The sequence below is a fragment of the Engraulis encrasicolus genome, chromosome 10 (assembly GCF_034702125.1).
Source record: "Engraulis encrasicolus isolate BLACKSEA-1 chromosome 10, IST_EnEncr_1.0, whole genome shotgun sequence".
In the NCBI taxonomy this organism is placed as follows: domain Eukaryota; kingdom Metazoa; phylum Chordata; class Actinopteri; order Clupeiformes; family Engraulidae; genus Engraulis; species Engraulis encrasicolus.
Window position 1 is genome coordinate 55,723,681 of NC_085866.1, and position 15,980 is coordinate 55,739,660.

At 42.2% G+C, this 15,980-nt stretch overlaps 1 protein-coding gene and 1 long non-coding RNA gene across 2 annotated transcripts in view; one reads left to right on the forward strand and one right to left on the reverse strand.

Moving 5' to 3' along the window:
• Positions 1–15,980, forward strand: part of LOC134457386 (metabotropic glutamate receptor 4-like) — a 227,956-nt gene that overhangs the window by 209,214 nt on the left and 2,762 nt on the right. The window contains exon 12 of the mRNA XM_063209386.1: positions 10,877–11,123. Within this exon, the coding sequence (XP_063065456.1) occupies positions 10,877–11,123 (247 nt within the window). The remainder of the gene's footprint in view (positions 1–10,876; positions 11,124–15,980) is intronic.
• On the reverse strand, positions 3,852–6,783 carry LOC134457387 (uncharacterized). The gene is made up of 5 exons (XR_010036432.1): positions 6,719–6,783; positions 6,522–6,592; positions 5,628–5,693; positions 5,419–5,485; positions 3,852–4,079 (listed from the first exon to the last, which is right to left on the reverse strand). It is a non-coding gene; the product is annotated as an uncharacterized LOC134457387 (long non-coding RNA).

The window sequence follows — 15,980 nt, forward strand, 5'->3', positions numbered from 1 at the left end:
ACGGACGTGACATTCGGTTGGGCCATTATTTTTCAACATGTCTCAGTAGAGATCAGGAGGACAGGAAGTACACGGAAAGTGAAAAAGAGAAGAATGAAACCAGGAGCCTCTGGGATTCATTAGAAAGATTCTTCTGATGATGCAGGTACTAAGGCAGGATACAGCTTAGCAGTGTAGTGGAAAGTGCGCACATCCAGCAAAAAAGCATCAGCAGGTGCCAGATCAAAAAACTGTAAGATGCCTGAAGAAGATCTATGATCGAAACGTTGCTCCTAATAAATTAAGTCTTTTGCAAGCAGTGTGCAGATCCTTTCCCGCTCCTACAGGATACAGCTTAGCAACAAAAAGTTTTCTAGCCCCCATAAATTAGCCTGAACTAGACAGGCACTGCACGTCATTCATATTTAAAAAGAGGGGATAGTTGTCACTGAACAGCATAATAAATGAGCATTGCATTGAATAATTTTATAGCCACAATGGCCTGGCACCATGCTATATCTAACCGTGGGTGACTGAAACCATCATAGCGCACACTTCTGCAATTCGGGCATTATGTTTCAGTGCGTACACTGAAAGAAAATATTCGTTGGATTTACATGATTTTAATGTGTACATCGGTCCCACACAATCCAATTGTGTAAGGTCAACATGATTTCTTCCCCTATTTTTATTGTGTAAGGTTTAAGTGATTTTATCACCTTAAACGGAGGTGATTGGATCACCTCAACCTAACACAACTTATTCATGTTCCAGCATCATAAAAATGTGTTGGAACTATGTGATTTTTTAAAATAGTCACAAAATGTTTTTTTCACCTAAATCAGAGGTGATGAAATCACTTTAATCCTAAACAATTAATTGGTATTCCATTAACCAGAAAATATGTTGGAAAAACACAAAACTTTGACATAGTTTGAAAGTATTTTTTCATGTTTATTAAAAGGTGATGGAATCACCTAAATCATGCATACAGCTACATTTCAGTAACATGATTCTTTAGTCTCAATCCACCCCCCCCCCAAAAAATAAATAAATAAATAAATAAATAAAAAACATATGGTAAACATATTAGGTCTAGGCTATACAAATGCATTGCAGATCACAATTTGATGTACAGGCATGTGCAAACAAAAACAACAACAAGAGTCAGAATTCTGTGATTAAATGTATTGACTTTCACTGTACGCATGTAAAATGCACACAGATATACAAAACATAAGCACAGTCACAAATAACTGCTACTCTTAGACCAATCAACGAGCAGGGTCTGTGAAGAGAAAGAAAGTCCAATTCGCTTTAAAGGTGCACTGTGTATTACTTTCAGTAGTTTACTTTGAGATTTCATGCTGCCCATGCACAAATGTTGCATTTTTCATGAATATTTACCACCACCAAACTTTAAGTTGTTGTTATGAAAAGGGGAAAGAGAGGAATCTTCTCCACTGACTGTCATTTTGAATTTCTAGAAATACAGTAAACATTTTCGTAATACATTTATACATTTTTGTTTATTACTAAGTAAATATTCATGAAAAGGACACAGTTGGTAATAGGCAGCACCGTTTCAATGTGCAGCATAGTTGCCTACTCTGGTCACCATCCTACACAGTGCACCTTTAAGAAAATAATTTGTTTGGTTGCTGTGAAAAAGTGCTCTCTGGCTGGATTAGCATTCATGTGAACACATCGGACACAAATAAAATTCACTCTACATACAGTTCTTTTAGCTCAATGACTAAGTGCATTAGTCCACACTTGTAGGTGTGCGTGTGTGCGTTCATGCGCGTATACTGTATGCATGTGCACGTATAATGTATGCATGTGCGCGTGCATCTGGCAGTCCACCATTCATTTGGTTGTCCTCTTTGGTGACCACATTTGTGTCATTACCCAGTCTTATTTAAGTCTAGTTTTGGTATTTTGTTTGTCTTTAGTTTGGGTCAAAATCAACACAGTACGTACAAAACATATGCACACTAGGGTTTAATCCCGGGACCCGGGATTCCCGGGAAATCTGATCAAAACAATTTCCCGTTTCCCGGGAAAGCCATGACGGGAAACCGGGAAAAAAAATTAAGTGCGTGTCTATTTGTTGTCCCAGCAACATAAGCAACAGTGCCATCTAGCAGCGGTAACACTTCAGGCTCATTTACAAGCTGCACAGTACAGGCCCATTTCAGCAATGTCTGAGGTGCGCGGTTGAGGTATTATTTCATCCGCAACCGTTTCTCAGAATTTCTAATCCACCCGCCCTAATGTTTTTTCTCCAATTTCCAAAACCGAATCCGCCCGCCATCCGCCTATTAGTTTTTAGTATTTAAGATGCCTGAGGCACATAGTCGATCGTCTTTTTCAAGCAGTGCAGGTAATTTACATCTTGCCAGCCCATGTTTAAAGAAAATCTCTAACAGTGATTCCCAACTTGTCTCCACCCATCGCACAACGTGAAAGTTGAAACGTGTGGATGCTTTAATGCAGCCTAAATTTTAACAGTTTAAATACCTCCAGTCCAAGCAGCAAAATCGAAACTATTGGCTATCTAGCTTACAAGTTTGGATGGTATCCAATAAGACGAGTCAAGTGTCTTGCGAAGAGTGCAGAGAATTACGTCGCGCGTGTGTGTGTGAGCGAGAGAGGGTGAGAAAGGGAGCGATTCCAAACTTGTCTCCATCCATCGCACAACGTGAAAGTTAACGTGTATGCTTTCATGCAGCCTAAATTGTACCAATTTTGCCTCCTCCCCAAGCAGCACAATCGAAATAACTATTGGCTATCTAGCTTGCAAGTTTGGCTGGCCTATCCAACAAGATGAGTCAAGTGACATATGTCTTGCGAAGAGTGCAAGCGTCGCTTTGTGTGTGAGCGAGAGAACTAGAGAGAGAACGAGAGAGAGGCGCTTCCCAAAATCGCTCTGCAGAAAGGGCAAGGCGATGTCTCCAAATATTAGACATATGCAGCTTATTTTAGTTAAGTAGACATCAGGAAAGTATTTTGTTTAATAGCAAAGCCGAGCTGATTGGTTCATATTGCTCTGAAAGACACTGAAGTCTATGCCTATATTTTAATGGGTTTATTATGCGCGCGAGGTCACCTAACTGTAGTGACGCCCGGTGCTATTACCAGAGGAAAACGATAGCACTTGGGCAAACGGTAAAGTCAGTTTAGCCATGCATACCTGCCTATGATGAACCAGTTTTCTTGTTTGAAAAACACTCTTCCTGGCGCTAAAGCAAACTGCCATTTCTGACTGACCCAGATGAAATCCCATGCACGGAACTCCACTATTGAGATGACATCGTATAGGCTATATTTCCCACCGCTTATCACAGTAGCCGACAGTGAAACATTGTTCTCATGAAGCTGGCGGTAGACGTGTATACTATCCACAGGTGAAGGACAATGTGCCATGATTTGCGCACAACCTCAAACACAATTCCTTAATGGAAAATAGCCAACCCACTGTTGCATCAAACTTATAGGTGAAAGTCGTGAGCTCCACCAACAATCCACCGTCATTGATAAGCGCTGCATGCTGCGCACAGGCTATCATCTTACACTTCATTATTATTGTGTTGGTGGATAGGAGAGCTTTATCTTAATTCCTTTCTCCCAATAATGATACAAACAGTAACAACTTGATACAAAATGCCAGTTTGGGAGGAACAGTTGAATTATAGCCTCTACATGACTAGATCAAAAAAAAAAAAAAAAAACGGAATTTCCCGGGATTCCCGGGAAAGGGGCCGTCAGATCCCGGGATTTGATTCATGCCATTTTCGGGAAAAATATTAAACCCTAATGCACACTCAAGTGCTATTCTTAAATCAGCAAGGAGCTGGAAGTGCATGCAAGCAAATAGATCTCTAGAAAAAAGGTACATTTCACTTAAAGAAACAAAAATAACTGCTGTTTTTTAGTTGCTGAAAAAAAAAGAGTCCTTTCCGATTGGGTGTCACGTGTGTGACAGACATACACTAAAACTGACAATGTCCAAAGGGTGGGATGCCCAATCTTCTGTCAGAGCAGATTCCAATTGTGATGTCTTCAATTGCTTCGTCTACGGCAACTTCATCCATGACCTATTCAACACAGACAAAAGTAAATAAACACAAATTAACCAAGCCATTTGAATTAACAAATAAATCAACATTAAGCTGGGCAGTAGGTTACTGCAAAGTCCAAAGCATGTCCTCTGTTCCACTGCCAAGATTTCCTCAGTTCTAATTCTGATGTGGGACCTGGATGATGATTTAACACTGGTGTGAATTGGCCTGAAGTCGTCAAATACCAGAGCCAAAGCTGTGTAGTTGCCTTCATTCTGCAGGGATGTCAAACTCAAACCCAGGGCCAATTGTGACCCATGAAGTAATTTTATGTGGCCTGCAAGATCATTGCATAGCATGACAAGACTTTGACATGAAACTTGGTGTGTCACAGGAGTACCAGTGGGCCCAGGCAAATGAAAAAGCTCACTCTCATATGGAACAACACCCCAGGTCTACTGTGTCTCCTTGGCTGGGACCTACAAGAAGCTTGTAGTAGACAACCAGTGATGCCAATCCTCTGTTTAAGATGTTTCAGAGCACAGAGATGTAAGGGTCAGCTCGTCTCAATTAAGAGAAGAACAAGTTTCATTATGCATATACAGGTACGGTATATACTGTTCCATGCGAGGAGACTTTGAAGGAAAAGTCTACTGCATTGCTCTTTGTGCATGCGTGCAGTAATATGGAATGCAGGGCTTGTCTGTCAAGGGGCTGAAATAAGAAGTTCTTACAGTTTTCCCCATCTCAATAAGTTTCATCGATGACTTATGATTAAAAATAAAACATGCAATATTCTAGGCAGACATACAACGGGCAATATAATGAAAAGCGTAACACAGCTAGTGCACTCTGTCGGCTCTGATCCCCCCCCCATCAGAGTGAAAAACATGTGTCAACAAAGTGCTCAGATATTATACCCTTCATTGTAGTGCTCATTTTGTTTCTACATAGAATATATTAATATTTATTTTTGTTTAGCTGCATATGAATTGTGTAGCAAGTGTATTGAAATAAGGAAACCGTGAGATAGCTTGCTCACTTTCAACTGAAGCCTCTCAATGTCATGTTGAGCATAGCACAATGCATACAAATAGTGTCACACTCCACACTGAGAGTGGGAACACCAGGGAGGTAGTCATCAACACTTCTCAGATCAGATCATCTTGTCTCAGATAACTCCAATTCTAGTACTAAGCAATAATCTAATATTCACTGGTCAGAGTACGACAAAATTTAAATATAAAAATTTGAGAAGCAGCTCCTTATACCACTGGAATATTTAGTCACCCCCATTCAGATAACAGCTAATTTAAAGCAGGAGTCAAGTTGTTAAGGTGCACTGGGTAGGGTTGTGGCCAAGTGAATGCTTTACCTTGTGGACTTCGAACAGTGCTGGCCATTGCAGTGGGACTGGTGATTCTTTTCAATTCAGCACTGATCTGAAAAGACATAAAGAGCCCAAAGGATTTAACGATCAAATCATTAACATTAGGAGAAAGCCACACACACATTCAAGAAGGAGATAAAACGCTGTAATTCACAAATAAAAACATTAAAGACAATCCGAATTGAATGTCTTACCTTGCGAACTTTGAACAGTGCAGGCCACTGTGCCAGAAGTCCTCAGAAATGGTGCATCTTGTACAACTTAATGAAAGAAAGAAAGAAAGAAAGAAAGAAAGAAAGAAAGAAAGAAAGAAAGAAAGAAAGAAAGAAAGAAAGAAAGAAAGAAAGAAAGAAAGAAAGAAAGAAAGAAACAAACAAACAAAGAAACAAAGAAACAAAGAACGAAACAAAAAGGAGAACATTTGTAACCTGTGCAGCATGAGTTCAGGAAATTAAACTACTTAAAAAAAAAAAAAAAACACCTCTCCTGCACCTTTAAAATCGCAGACTGTATCATGATCTGCTTCAATTGTCATGGTACATGTTGGTGAAATTCAGATTTCCAATATTGACTCCATGCATCCAGCCTAAAACCATGTCTGTCCCACTACCACTACTTGACCATGAGCATGGGACAGTTTACTTTGTACTACTCACTTGGTTAACACCACACATGCTTGACACCATCCGAAAAAATGTGTTCATGTTGGTGTCATCAGACCACAGAGGACATGGTTCCAGCAATCCATATCTGAAGTCTGTTTGTCTCTGATGAGACCATGATAAACAAATTTGCTTTAGATTGGTGTCAAGCATGTGTGATAGTAGCCAAGGGAGAAGTATAAAGAATGTTTACGGTCAAAAAATGGTGGAGGTACTGATTTGTTTTGGGATTCTATGAATGGCATCAACATTGGGAAGCTGACTGCCACCAAAAGAAAAATGCATATGAATGTACTGGTACCATGACTACTAAGGCAGATCATGATCCTCTCTATTGGGTTTTAACATGCAGGGGTGTAACTCAATAGTTAAAGGCTTTCTGCTCAGGAACCATCAAGTAGACAGGCGAAAAAGACAGAAACTTACATCAGCCAATTCAGCAACAGTTGCTTGGATTGCAGGGGAACTGTGGTGATTATTTTGAATTCAGCACTGATCTGAAAAGACATAAAGAGCCCAAAGGATTGACAAATCATAACATTAGGGAAACCACCACACACACACACACACACACACACACACAATATAAAAACCTTAAAGACAATCAGCATTGAATGTCTTACCTTACAGACTTCGAACAGTGCAGGCCACTGTGCCAGAAGTCCTTAAAGAAAGAAAGAAGGAATTGGTGATGTTAAACATTTATAAACAGCACAGGATTCGTGAATGAGGAGCATGCATTCTGTAAAATAGGCTACTTGTAAACAATGCTCCACTTAAAATAGGAAGATATAGGCTAAGTAAAACGAGATAAGGCAGTGCATGCTTTGCATTGCACCATAAGTGCAAGTAAAAAAAAGTGCTATGCACTTCAATAAATAGGATACTATTCCCACATGTTTCATCCAATTCCCTGTGCAAAGTTTAAATTCAGATTATATGCACTCTATCTAGGTCGGTTGTTCTTTGACTTTGTGTGCAGGAAAGCTTACATTTGATTAATCTTCGGTTAAGACCACAAGTGCATGTGTGCATTAAACACCTGGGTTGGGTCAACAAACAAAAAACTTTAAAAAATAGAATACGTGGCTTAAAATGAACACACCGAAACGACGCCAGCCCTCTGTTCTCGTGAGCATGCAACTTGTTCCATGAAGTTCTAGTTCGCTGTGCACCCCCACCACCCCTCCCCCATTAACGGATCAGACCCTCCCGCGCAAATATAGCTATTAACTGAAGATGACCAGCTAGATTGTTGTACAGTACATCATTGAATATCCTAAATGTACATATTTTCCATTCTTTTCGAAATTAACATGATGCCAACTGCATGTGTTTGCAGTGCACCTGTTACTAAGCAAAGAGCACTGCGTGGGTAAATGTAGTAGAGTCTAACTTCACCTTTGGCTCAGCTTCCACACACAAAAGACACAAGAGCAGTTCTACATCGCCCACAATAAATGAAAGTAATTCAGTTACATACTCCAATTTCGTGTAGATCTTCACACATGACAACACTATTCCAGCGAGATGAGACTGAAGAGTAGGACCGAGCTGAGGCGAACGGCTCTCTGGCTTAGAAACTTTCAGGCTTCTTCTTGTCTTAGAAAGTGGTGCACTAGCGCCACCTCAGGACTGGAGGCCACTCCAGACACAACTTAATCATGTTCATTCAAAGCATTAGAAACATGCAAATTCAGCAGTCTCCAAGAACACATTATCCCTTATTTGATGAAATCATGTTTACTCAAGGAATGTTAATGAATTGTTTTGCATCTATTTACTTTATATAGGTTAATTCAAAGACCTGCCATTCCCTCTTTTTTCAGTGTAGGGCGCTCACTATTGTACTAGTGTATTGTATTGTATGCAAGATAGTTGCCATTTCGGGTGAAGGAAATGTCATTACGAGCACGAGACACTATGCAATGTGTAAACAGTAGCCAACTAATATTTTGGAGAATAAATGCTATGCTCACCCATCACTTACAGTCCAAAAATCTCCCCTTTCTTACTCATTGTGTGTGTGTGCGCGCGCGTGTGTGTGTGTGTGTGTGTGTGTGTGTGTGTGTGTGTGTGTGTGTGTGTGTGTGTGTGTGTGTGTGTGTGTGTGTGTGTGTGTGTGTGTGTGTGTGTGTGTGTGCGTGCGTGCGTGCGTGCGTGCGTGCGTGCGTGCGCGTGTGCATACTGCACAGACTGCAGACATTTAGGGAGCATGCAATCACACACTAAATATTAATGATCGCCTGCTATGTCCCACCCCTCCCTCTCTACTCCTATAGCCCACAGTGATGCTTGTGTGTGTGTGTGTGTGTGTGTGTGTGTGTGTGTGTGTGTGTGTGTGTGTGTGTGTGTGTGTGTGTGTGTGTGTGTGTGTGTGTGTGTGTGTGTGTGTGTGTGTGTGTGTGTGTGTGTGTGTGTGTGTGTGTGTGCGTGCGAGTGCGCTTGCACATTTCCTTAGCACCCTCAGGGTGTAGCCATCTGTAGAGCTCCCACCCACTCACAGTGTCCTCCCATTGGGTAGAACATCACCACACACACACACACACACACACACACACACACACACACACACACACACACACACACACACACACACACACACACACACTCACTCACTCACTCACTCACTCACTCACTCACTCACTCACTCACTCACTCACTCACTCACTCACTCACTCACTCACTCACTCACTCACTCACTCACTCACTCACTCACTCTCACACACACACACACACACACACACACACACACACACACACACACACACACACACACACACACACACACACACACACACAAACCTCATTCTGGAAAACACTATCAGGGCTCTCGCCGTTTGGCCCATTCAATTATGCATGAAGGACCATAAAGACACACACAGACGCGCGCACACACACACACACACACACACACACACACACACACACACACACACACACACACACGTATATGCATTGGTGTGTGAGTACATACACAAACACACAGCATAAAAACACACACTCATGTGCACTCACAATCTCTCACACGCACACACACACACACACATATACACACAACACAAACACAGTCTCTCACACACACAAACACATGCATGCATGTACGCACTCAAGCGTGCGCGCGCACACACACACACACACACACACACACACACACACACACACACACACACACACACACACACACACACACACACACACACACACACACACACACACACACACACACAGCATAAACACACACTCAATATGCAGCAGCTCCTCTTGAGACTGGGTTACTATACGAAATGAGGCCAAAGCCTAATCATCTATTTCCCGTTGTTGTTGTTGTTGTTGTTGTTGTTGTTGTTGTTGTTGTTGTTGTAAAAGGGGGGTTCGTTAAGGGCAAGTTTGTGGTATATGTTGCTTATTCATCACACACACCTGTGTTTTTTTGCTGTGTGTGTGAAGAGGTGTGTAGAGAAGATATTTAAGGGCTGTGGAGGTCCAGGGAAACACACACCTGAGCTGAGGGATACATACCTTTATTGCTCTTGGTGTGTGTGTGTGTGTGTGTGTGTGTGTGTGTGTGTGTGTGTGTGTGTGTGTGTGTGTGTGTGTGTGTGTGTGTGTGTGTGTGTGTGTGTGTGTGTGTGTGTGTGTGTGTGTGTGTGTGTGTGTGTGTGTGTGCGTGCCTGCATGTGTGCGTGTGTGTGAATATAGGTGGTCTGTAAGTAGGTTAAGGTCTGAGGAGGTCCAGAGAAGCACAGACCTGAGCATGGGAGGTCTACAGACCTGCATACTCAACAGTGGGCTCATAAAATAATCATAACTTCACTTATTCTCACTCTGGTTCTCGTTTCTCTCACCTCTCTCTCTCGCCTCCATTTACCTTGCTCCTATTCGAGCTATTTCTAACCCTCTCACACGCCAATGCTCTCAACTCTCTTCCTCTCACAATTTCTTCTTTTTGTTTTTTTTTTCATGTTTACTTCTTTTTTCTTGTCTTTTTTCTCTCTTTGTCTTGCTCGCACTCCTTCTTTCCCTCTCCATCTCTCTCACCCTCTCTTTATCACCCGGAGAGCAGACGGAACGTTTTCTGATTGGCTGAGTAGGGTGTACGTTATTCCCCAAGAACAGGACATCTATGATGTCATGCGGGCGTACGGGCGTCTAACTTAGTCGCGCCTAAAATGCTGACAATATTTAAATATTTAAAGAAATCATGTGGATGATTTACCCTCAGCATTCCAAATGAAGGTTCTATGCGCGACTAAGTTAGGCGCACGCACACCCGCATGACAGAGACGCGTTGTAAGTTGGTCGCTGGATTCTGGTGAAGTTGGCATGGCAGTTGGAACACCTCGGCAGCCACTATCCTGTAGCCTTTTTAAGACAGTCTAACGTGTATTTTAAATAGCTGTTCACATGCAAGATATTGAACAGCTGATAAGCAAGACAACGAACACTTTTTTTCCACTGCGACAGCAAGGCTAAAAGTCAATCTCCTGCAACAAGATCATCTGCGAGGCTCACCGAACTATCACAACTTTAAATAGTCTATGAATGAATGTAATTGCGATCAAAATGTCTGATGACAAACAAATCATAGCCTAACGAGGAATAACCATCCTAGGGGCCCCTGCCTATCCCCATTGGCCAAAAGAAAGAAAAAACGTTGTATTCATTGGTTAAAAATAAAGCGGTAGCCTAATAGGTGCCCCTGGCCATGCTAATCCGCCCCGGCCTGTCATACACTCTCTAACCCCTTCTCTTACTTTCTCTTCTCCTCTTGTGTACAGATGTACATCCAAACGACCACGTTGACCATCTCGGTGAGCCTGAGTGCCTCTGTGTCTCTGGGGCTGCTCTACCTGCCCAAGGTGTACGTTGTGCTGCTGCACCCAGAACAGAATGTGGCCAAGCGCAAACGCAGCCTGAAGGCCGTCGTCACCGCGGCAGCCATGTCCAACAAGTTCAACCCCAAAGGAGGACTCCGCCCCAACGGGGAAGCAAAATCAGAGCTGTGCGAGAGTCTGGAAACGCAAGGTGAGCATGTGTGTGCATGTGTGACCATGAAGTGTTTGGGTTGGTTATGCCGTATGTGGGGTTTGGGGGTTGTGTACCTCTTTGTCTAACAACTTCAACCCTAAAGTCGAAGCCAGCAGTGTAGTCAAATCAGAAATGTGCAACAGTCTGGAGACATGGGGAAAGGGTACGTGTGTGTGTGTGCGCGCGTGTGTGTGTGTGTGTGTGTGTGTGTGTGGGGGGGGGTGCTAATGTGACGTGTGTGTGTGTGTGTGTGTGTGTGTGTGTGTGTGTATGTGGGTGTGTGTGTGTGTGTGTGTGTGTGTGTGTGTGTGTGTGTGTGTGTGTGTGTGTGTGTGTGTGTGTGTGTGTGTGTGTGTGTGTGTGTGTGTGGTCATGCAGTCATGTCCAACAAGTTCAACAATTCAACCCCGAGGCCAGCCTCTCAGTCAGAGCTGTGCATGAGTGTGAGTCATGAAGCAGAGAGGGCAGTGTTCAAACCTGTCTGTATGCATATATCCATAATATCCATGGCCATTTGTTTGTTATTGTTGTATGTCAGTGAACATGTTTTTATCCATTTGTGTGTGTGTGTTTGTGTTTGTGTTTGTGTTTGTGTGTGTGTGTGCGCGTGTGTGTGCGTGTGCACGTGTGCGTGCGTGTGCGTGTGCACTAATGTGAATGTGGAGAGGAATCTGTATTCACTGACAGTTTCCTGTGTCTGAGAGTTGTGGTATATTTTTCTCTCTGGGAAGCTTTTTGGTATTATTTGTCAGCAGTGATAACAAATAAGCAAGTGTGACAACTCCTGTCAGTAGTGGCAAGCTGTTGATGGAAGATAAGTGCATCGTAGCATGGACAAGGAGTCATGTTTGCTCCCTGAGTAAAAGATAGTTTACAGACACAAAAAAACAAACAAAAACATTTCATCATTCACACTGTTTCCTTGGATTGTGCAATTGCTAAACCAGTAGCAAGAGAGAAAATGTTCCTCCGAGAATTCAACTAAATCAATTTCAGACGGAAAAATGAGCCTCTTCACATCCTTCAGATAATCTTTCTAGATTAGCCATGCCTCTGTGCGTGCGTGCGTGTATGCGTGCGTGTCTGCGTGTGTGGCTTACAATGCTAATAATGTGGATATAATTGGCCTCCTGTGCTTCACATAATCACTTATGACCACACACAGACAGACGCACACAGATATTGTACACACACACACACACGGGCGAGCACGCGCCCAGCAATCCTGAGAAGCTAAATTTGATGTAGAGTTATCAGCAGAGTTATCATTGTCAGTGCTCATCGAAGCTGTCAGTGGGGGAGTTTGACTGAGCTCTCTGTGAAGAAGTCATTCATGCAGGCAGTGGCTGTTAAAATCGCTATTCTGTAAGCAACTAGGCATCTATTTGGCGCTTGATACTAAAGAAAATATGTGGTGTTTCAGCTTTTCAATCTTGGAAAAGAAGTTCAATTGGTTACAACATGGCTTGTTTAGTATATCTTTTCATAGGACAACATTAAAGAAATTTCACTTTGACACAATGATAAGTGACCTGTTAACAACATATATAACCGCTTAAATTTGTTGTTCATTCACAAAAAATCTAAATACAGCCATTAATGCTTGAACATGTACCCACAAAAGTGAGTACACCCCAGATTAAAATCCGGTAGAGATGGGGCCGTGTTGGCCCGAATCGTCTCGAAATGAAAAGGGATTAAAAGGGAGGTCATCAGTGTGCGGTGCAACCTTTCATTTGGAGTCTGCACCTGGCTTAAATACATTGGTGTGAGATTTGAAGAAAATCCTATGGAGAGTATCATGATTTGCTTCAGTAGTCACAATGCATGTTGACATGCATGTTTCTTTTAGGTGTAATTCAGATTTCCAATGTTGACAGCATCCATTCATCCCCAAACCATGTTGGTCTCAAGAGAGATGAACAGACCAAGGATTTGGATCACTGGAACCATGTTGTGGTCTGAAGAGACCAAGATGAACAAATTTGCTTTAGATGGAGTCAATCATGTGTGGAGGTAAACAAGTGAGTTTTACAAAATAAGTTTAGCATCTCGATAGTCAAGCATGGTAGTGGGACCTAGCGTCTTGTTGTTGCCAGAGTAAAGCGTGTCCTTATAGTAATATGTTACTACCTCAACAAATGAGCAGAATTATTCAGTCATAATGCAGACAAAGTCATTAGGGAAAGGCATTGCATAACTGTACCAGGTCATCTACAATACTCAGTGTTGGTCAATGGCTTCTGAAAAATGTTGCACCAATTTCTAGCCTTGCTATCCACAGATAACAGATACTGTTGTATAACAGCAACTCCTGTGGAACTCCATTATCTCATGGAAGTGCACAAGCCCACAAGGAGAACAAACTCTAAAATGAGGTCCCGCTTGTTGCTATTTTTCTTAAAGGGACATTGTGCAGGAAATGGTCAAAAAAGGTGCTGCAACTATGCTGCTAATTGAAACTGGGCTGCCTATTGCCAAATTTGATCTTTACATGAAAGTTTACTAAGTAATAAACAAATATTTTCTAGTGTGGTCCAAGTACAGTCATTTTTGCAGTTAAAAATGGCTATTTTTGGAAATTCAAAATGGCTGACCATGGAGAAGATCCCCCTTTTCATGTATGAAAAGTGCAATTTTTCCAGTCATAGTGAATACTTAGAATTTGATGGTGGTGGTAAGTATTCATGAAAAAGTTAACATTAGTGAATGGGCAGCATGAATTCTGGAAATAAACAACTAAAAATCTCACACAGTGTCCCTTTAACTCTCCAATGGGGGAAGTACAACAAATGGTGTGGATGGATTGGGAGGGAAAAATAAAGTATTTTGAGATCTGAAGTTGCACGCACCTGTGTTGAAAATAAGAGGTGGTGTTGAATGAAATCTTTCAGTTTCTCAGCCTAATCTGTGTTCAGTTTAAGCACTACAAAGGGTCTCCTTTCTTGTCATTGTATTGTTATTTTTATCTTGTATAGAAGGAAGCTGTGGCTCCTGACATCAACCAAGGGAAACTCGTTGGACAAGAAACATTCTTTCAGGGAAAGAGAGAACATTTCCTCATGTAGATTTTGTAATAGTTGCCAGTGTTTTATTCACATGGACAACTGCTGAATACAAAATGTTCACTCTTTCAACATACAGTCCTGATATATTGTACTATGTATGTTTTTTTTTTCTGAAAGAAAAATAAATAGTTCAAATCCAAAATATGGAGGTATATTATCAGACGATGGTCTTGGCTGTGCAGCAATGTATCGGGTCATCCTCCTCATATTTTACTTTTTTCATAAAATAGGCTATTCTAAAAATGTGTCAAAAACATGTACAACTTACGTGTAAAGTGTCAACACCGTCAGGATTCGGTGACTGATCATATGCAGTCCAGTCAAGAAAAGGTCTCCACATTTGCAATTATTTTGGGGGGTTTATTTCATGAAACAAAACAGAATAATGCATAATGACACATGTGCCATGGAATAGACGATAGACACAACCATAAGATTTGAATTCTCAGGCCCACTTTCTGACTTGACTACGGATGCTTTCCCCCTGGCCCATTGTAGTGGTGTGTGGCTTCCTGTTATCACTGTATTGAGAATTTGCTCTCTGATGCTATCATCGCTCCCTGGACTAACCACAGCTGTCTTACCTTACCTGTCTGTCAGATTATAGCGAGACAGGGGAACCTGGTGAGGGACTCTAGACAGACAACCAGGTAATGGCTTCGTTTGAATTAGCTCGGTTAGTTTGGACTGGACTGTTTTTAACCAGAGGTGGACAAACTGGAGAGAGCAAGTGAATGGCCTACCAGGTATTCCTTTGTGACTGAACTGTCTGTAAATGTGATATAAGCAATCAAAAATCTTATTTATCTAGGATACCTAATGTGAAATATGTGGCAGGACTTCTACTTTCTAATCTCCACCTCTGGTTCTGACTCAGTCCATCACCACCTCTAAATACACAATAGCTACACTATAGATATGCACTGAATCTGTCTCTGGACTTTCCCCTCTGAATCCTCACCTTGCCTGCTTTGGATGTGCCACATTGTTTGCTAGTCCAGCCTGCTTCCCCATACTTTCAAGGAAACCCTTGTTCCCCTCCACCTCAGATAAATGGCATTGAAGAAAACAACAAATTAGACCACCTCACATCCACATTCCCCAACACAACCCCCTTCTTCACCACCCCCACCAACCCTCTACACGCACACACACGTGCACACACACACACACACACACACGCACACACGTACGCACGCACACGCACACGCACACGCACACACACACACACACACACACACACACACACACACACACACACACACACACACACCTTTATTATCTTGTAAATCGTTGTGTCCTGAAGTACTATGTGTTTTGTGTTTTTTTCCCTTCAGTGCTCTCTTTGCTGCCCAATGTGTGTTTAATGAAGGCAATGGTGATAGCCACATATTGGCCCAAATTCGTTTAGCACAATAGCAAACTGTGGAATTAGGCGTAATGGAAAACACAGCAGCTGTTAAAATAAGGGTTGGGTACCGCTGGTAGGGAAGGGGATGGGGAGGGAGAGGGGAATAGAAGATGGGCAAGACAGATGGAACTGCCAACTTCAATTTTGTCTGGACCATCTATTTTTTAGCTAGGCCTTGCTCTGTGTAAATATTTAAATAAGGTTCATTTGTCAATGCATGCCGGGGATGGACAGGCACAGGAGAGAGAGAGAGAGAGAGAGAGAGAGAGAGAGAGAGAGAGAGAGAGAGAGAGAGAGAGAGAGAGAGAGAGAGAGAGAGAGAGAGAGAGAGAGAGAGAAGATGGAGGAATAGAGAGGGGGCAGGATAAAGGGAGG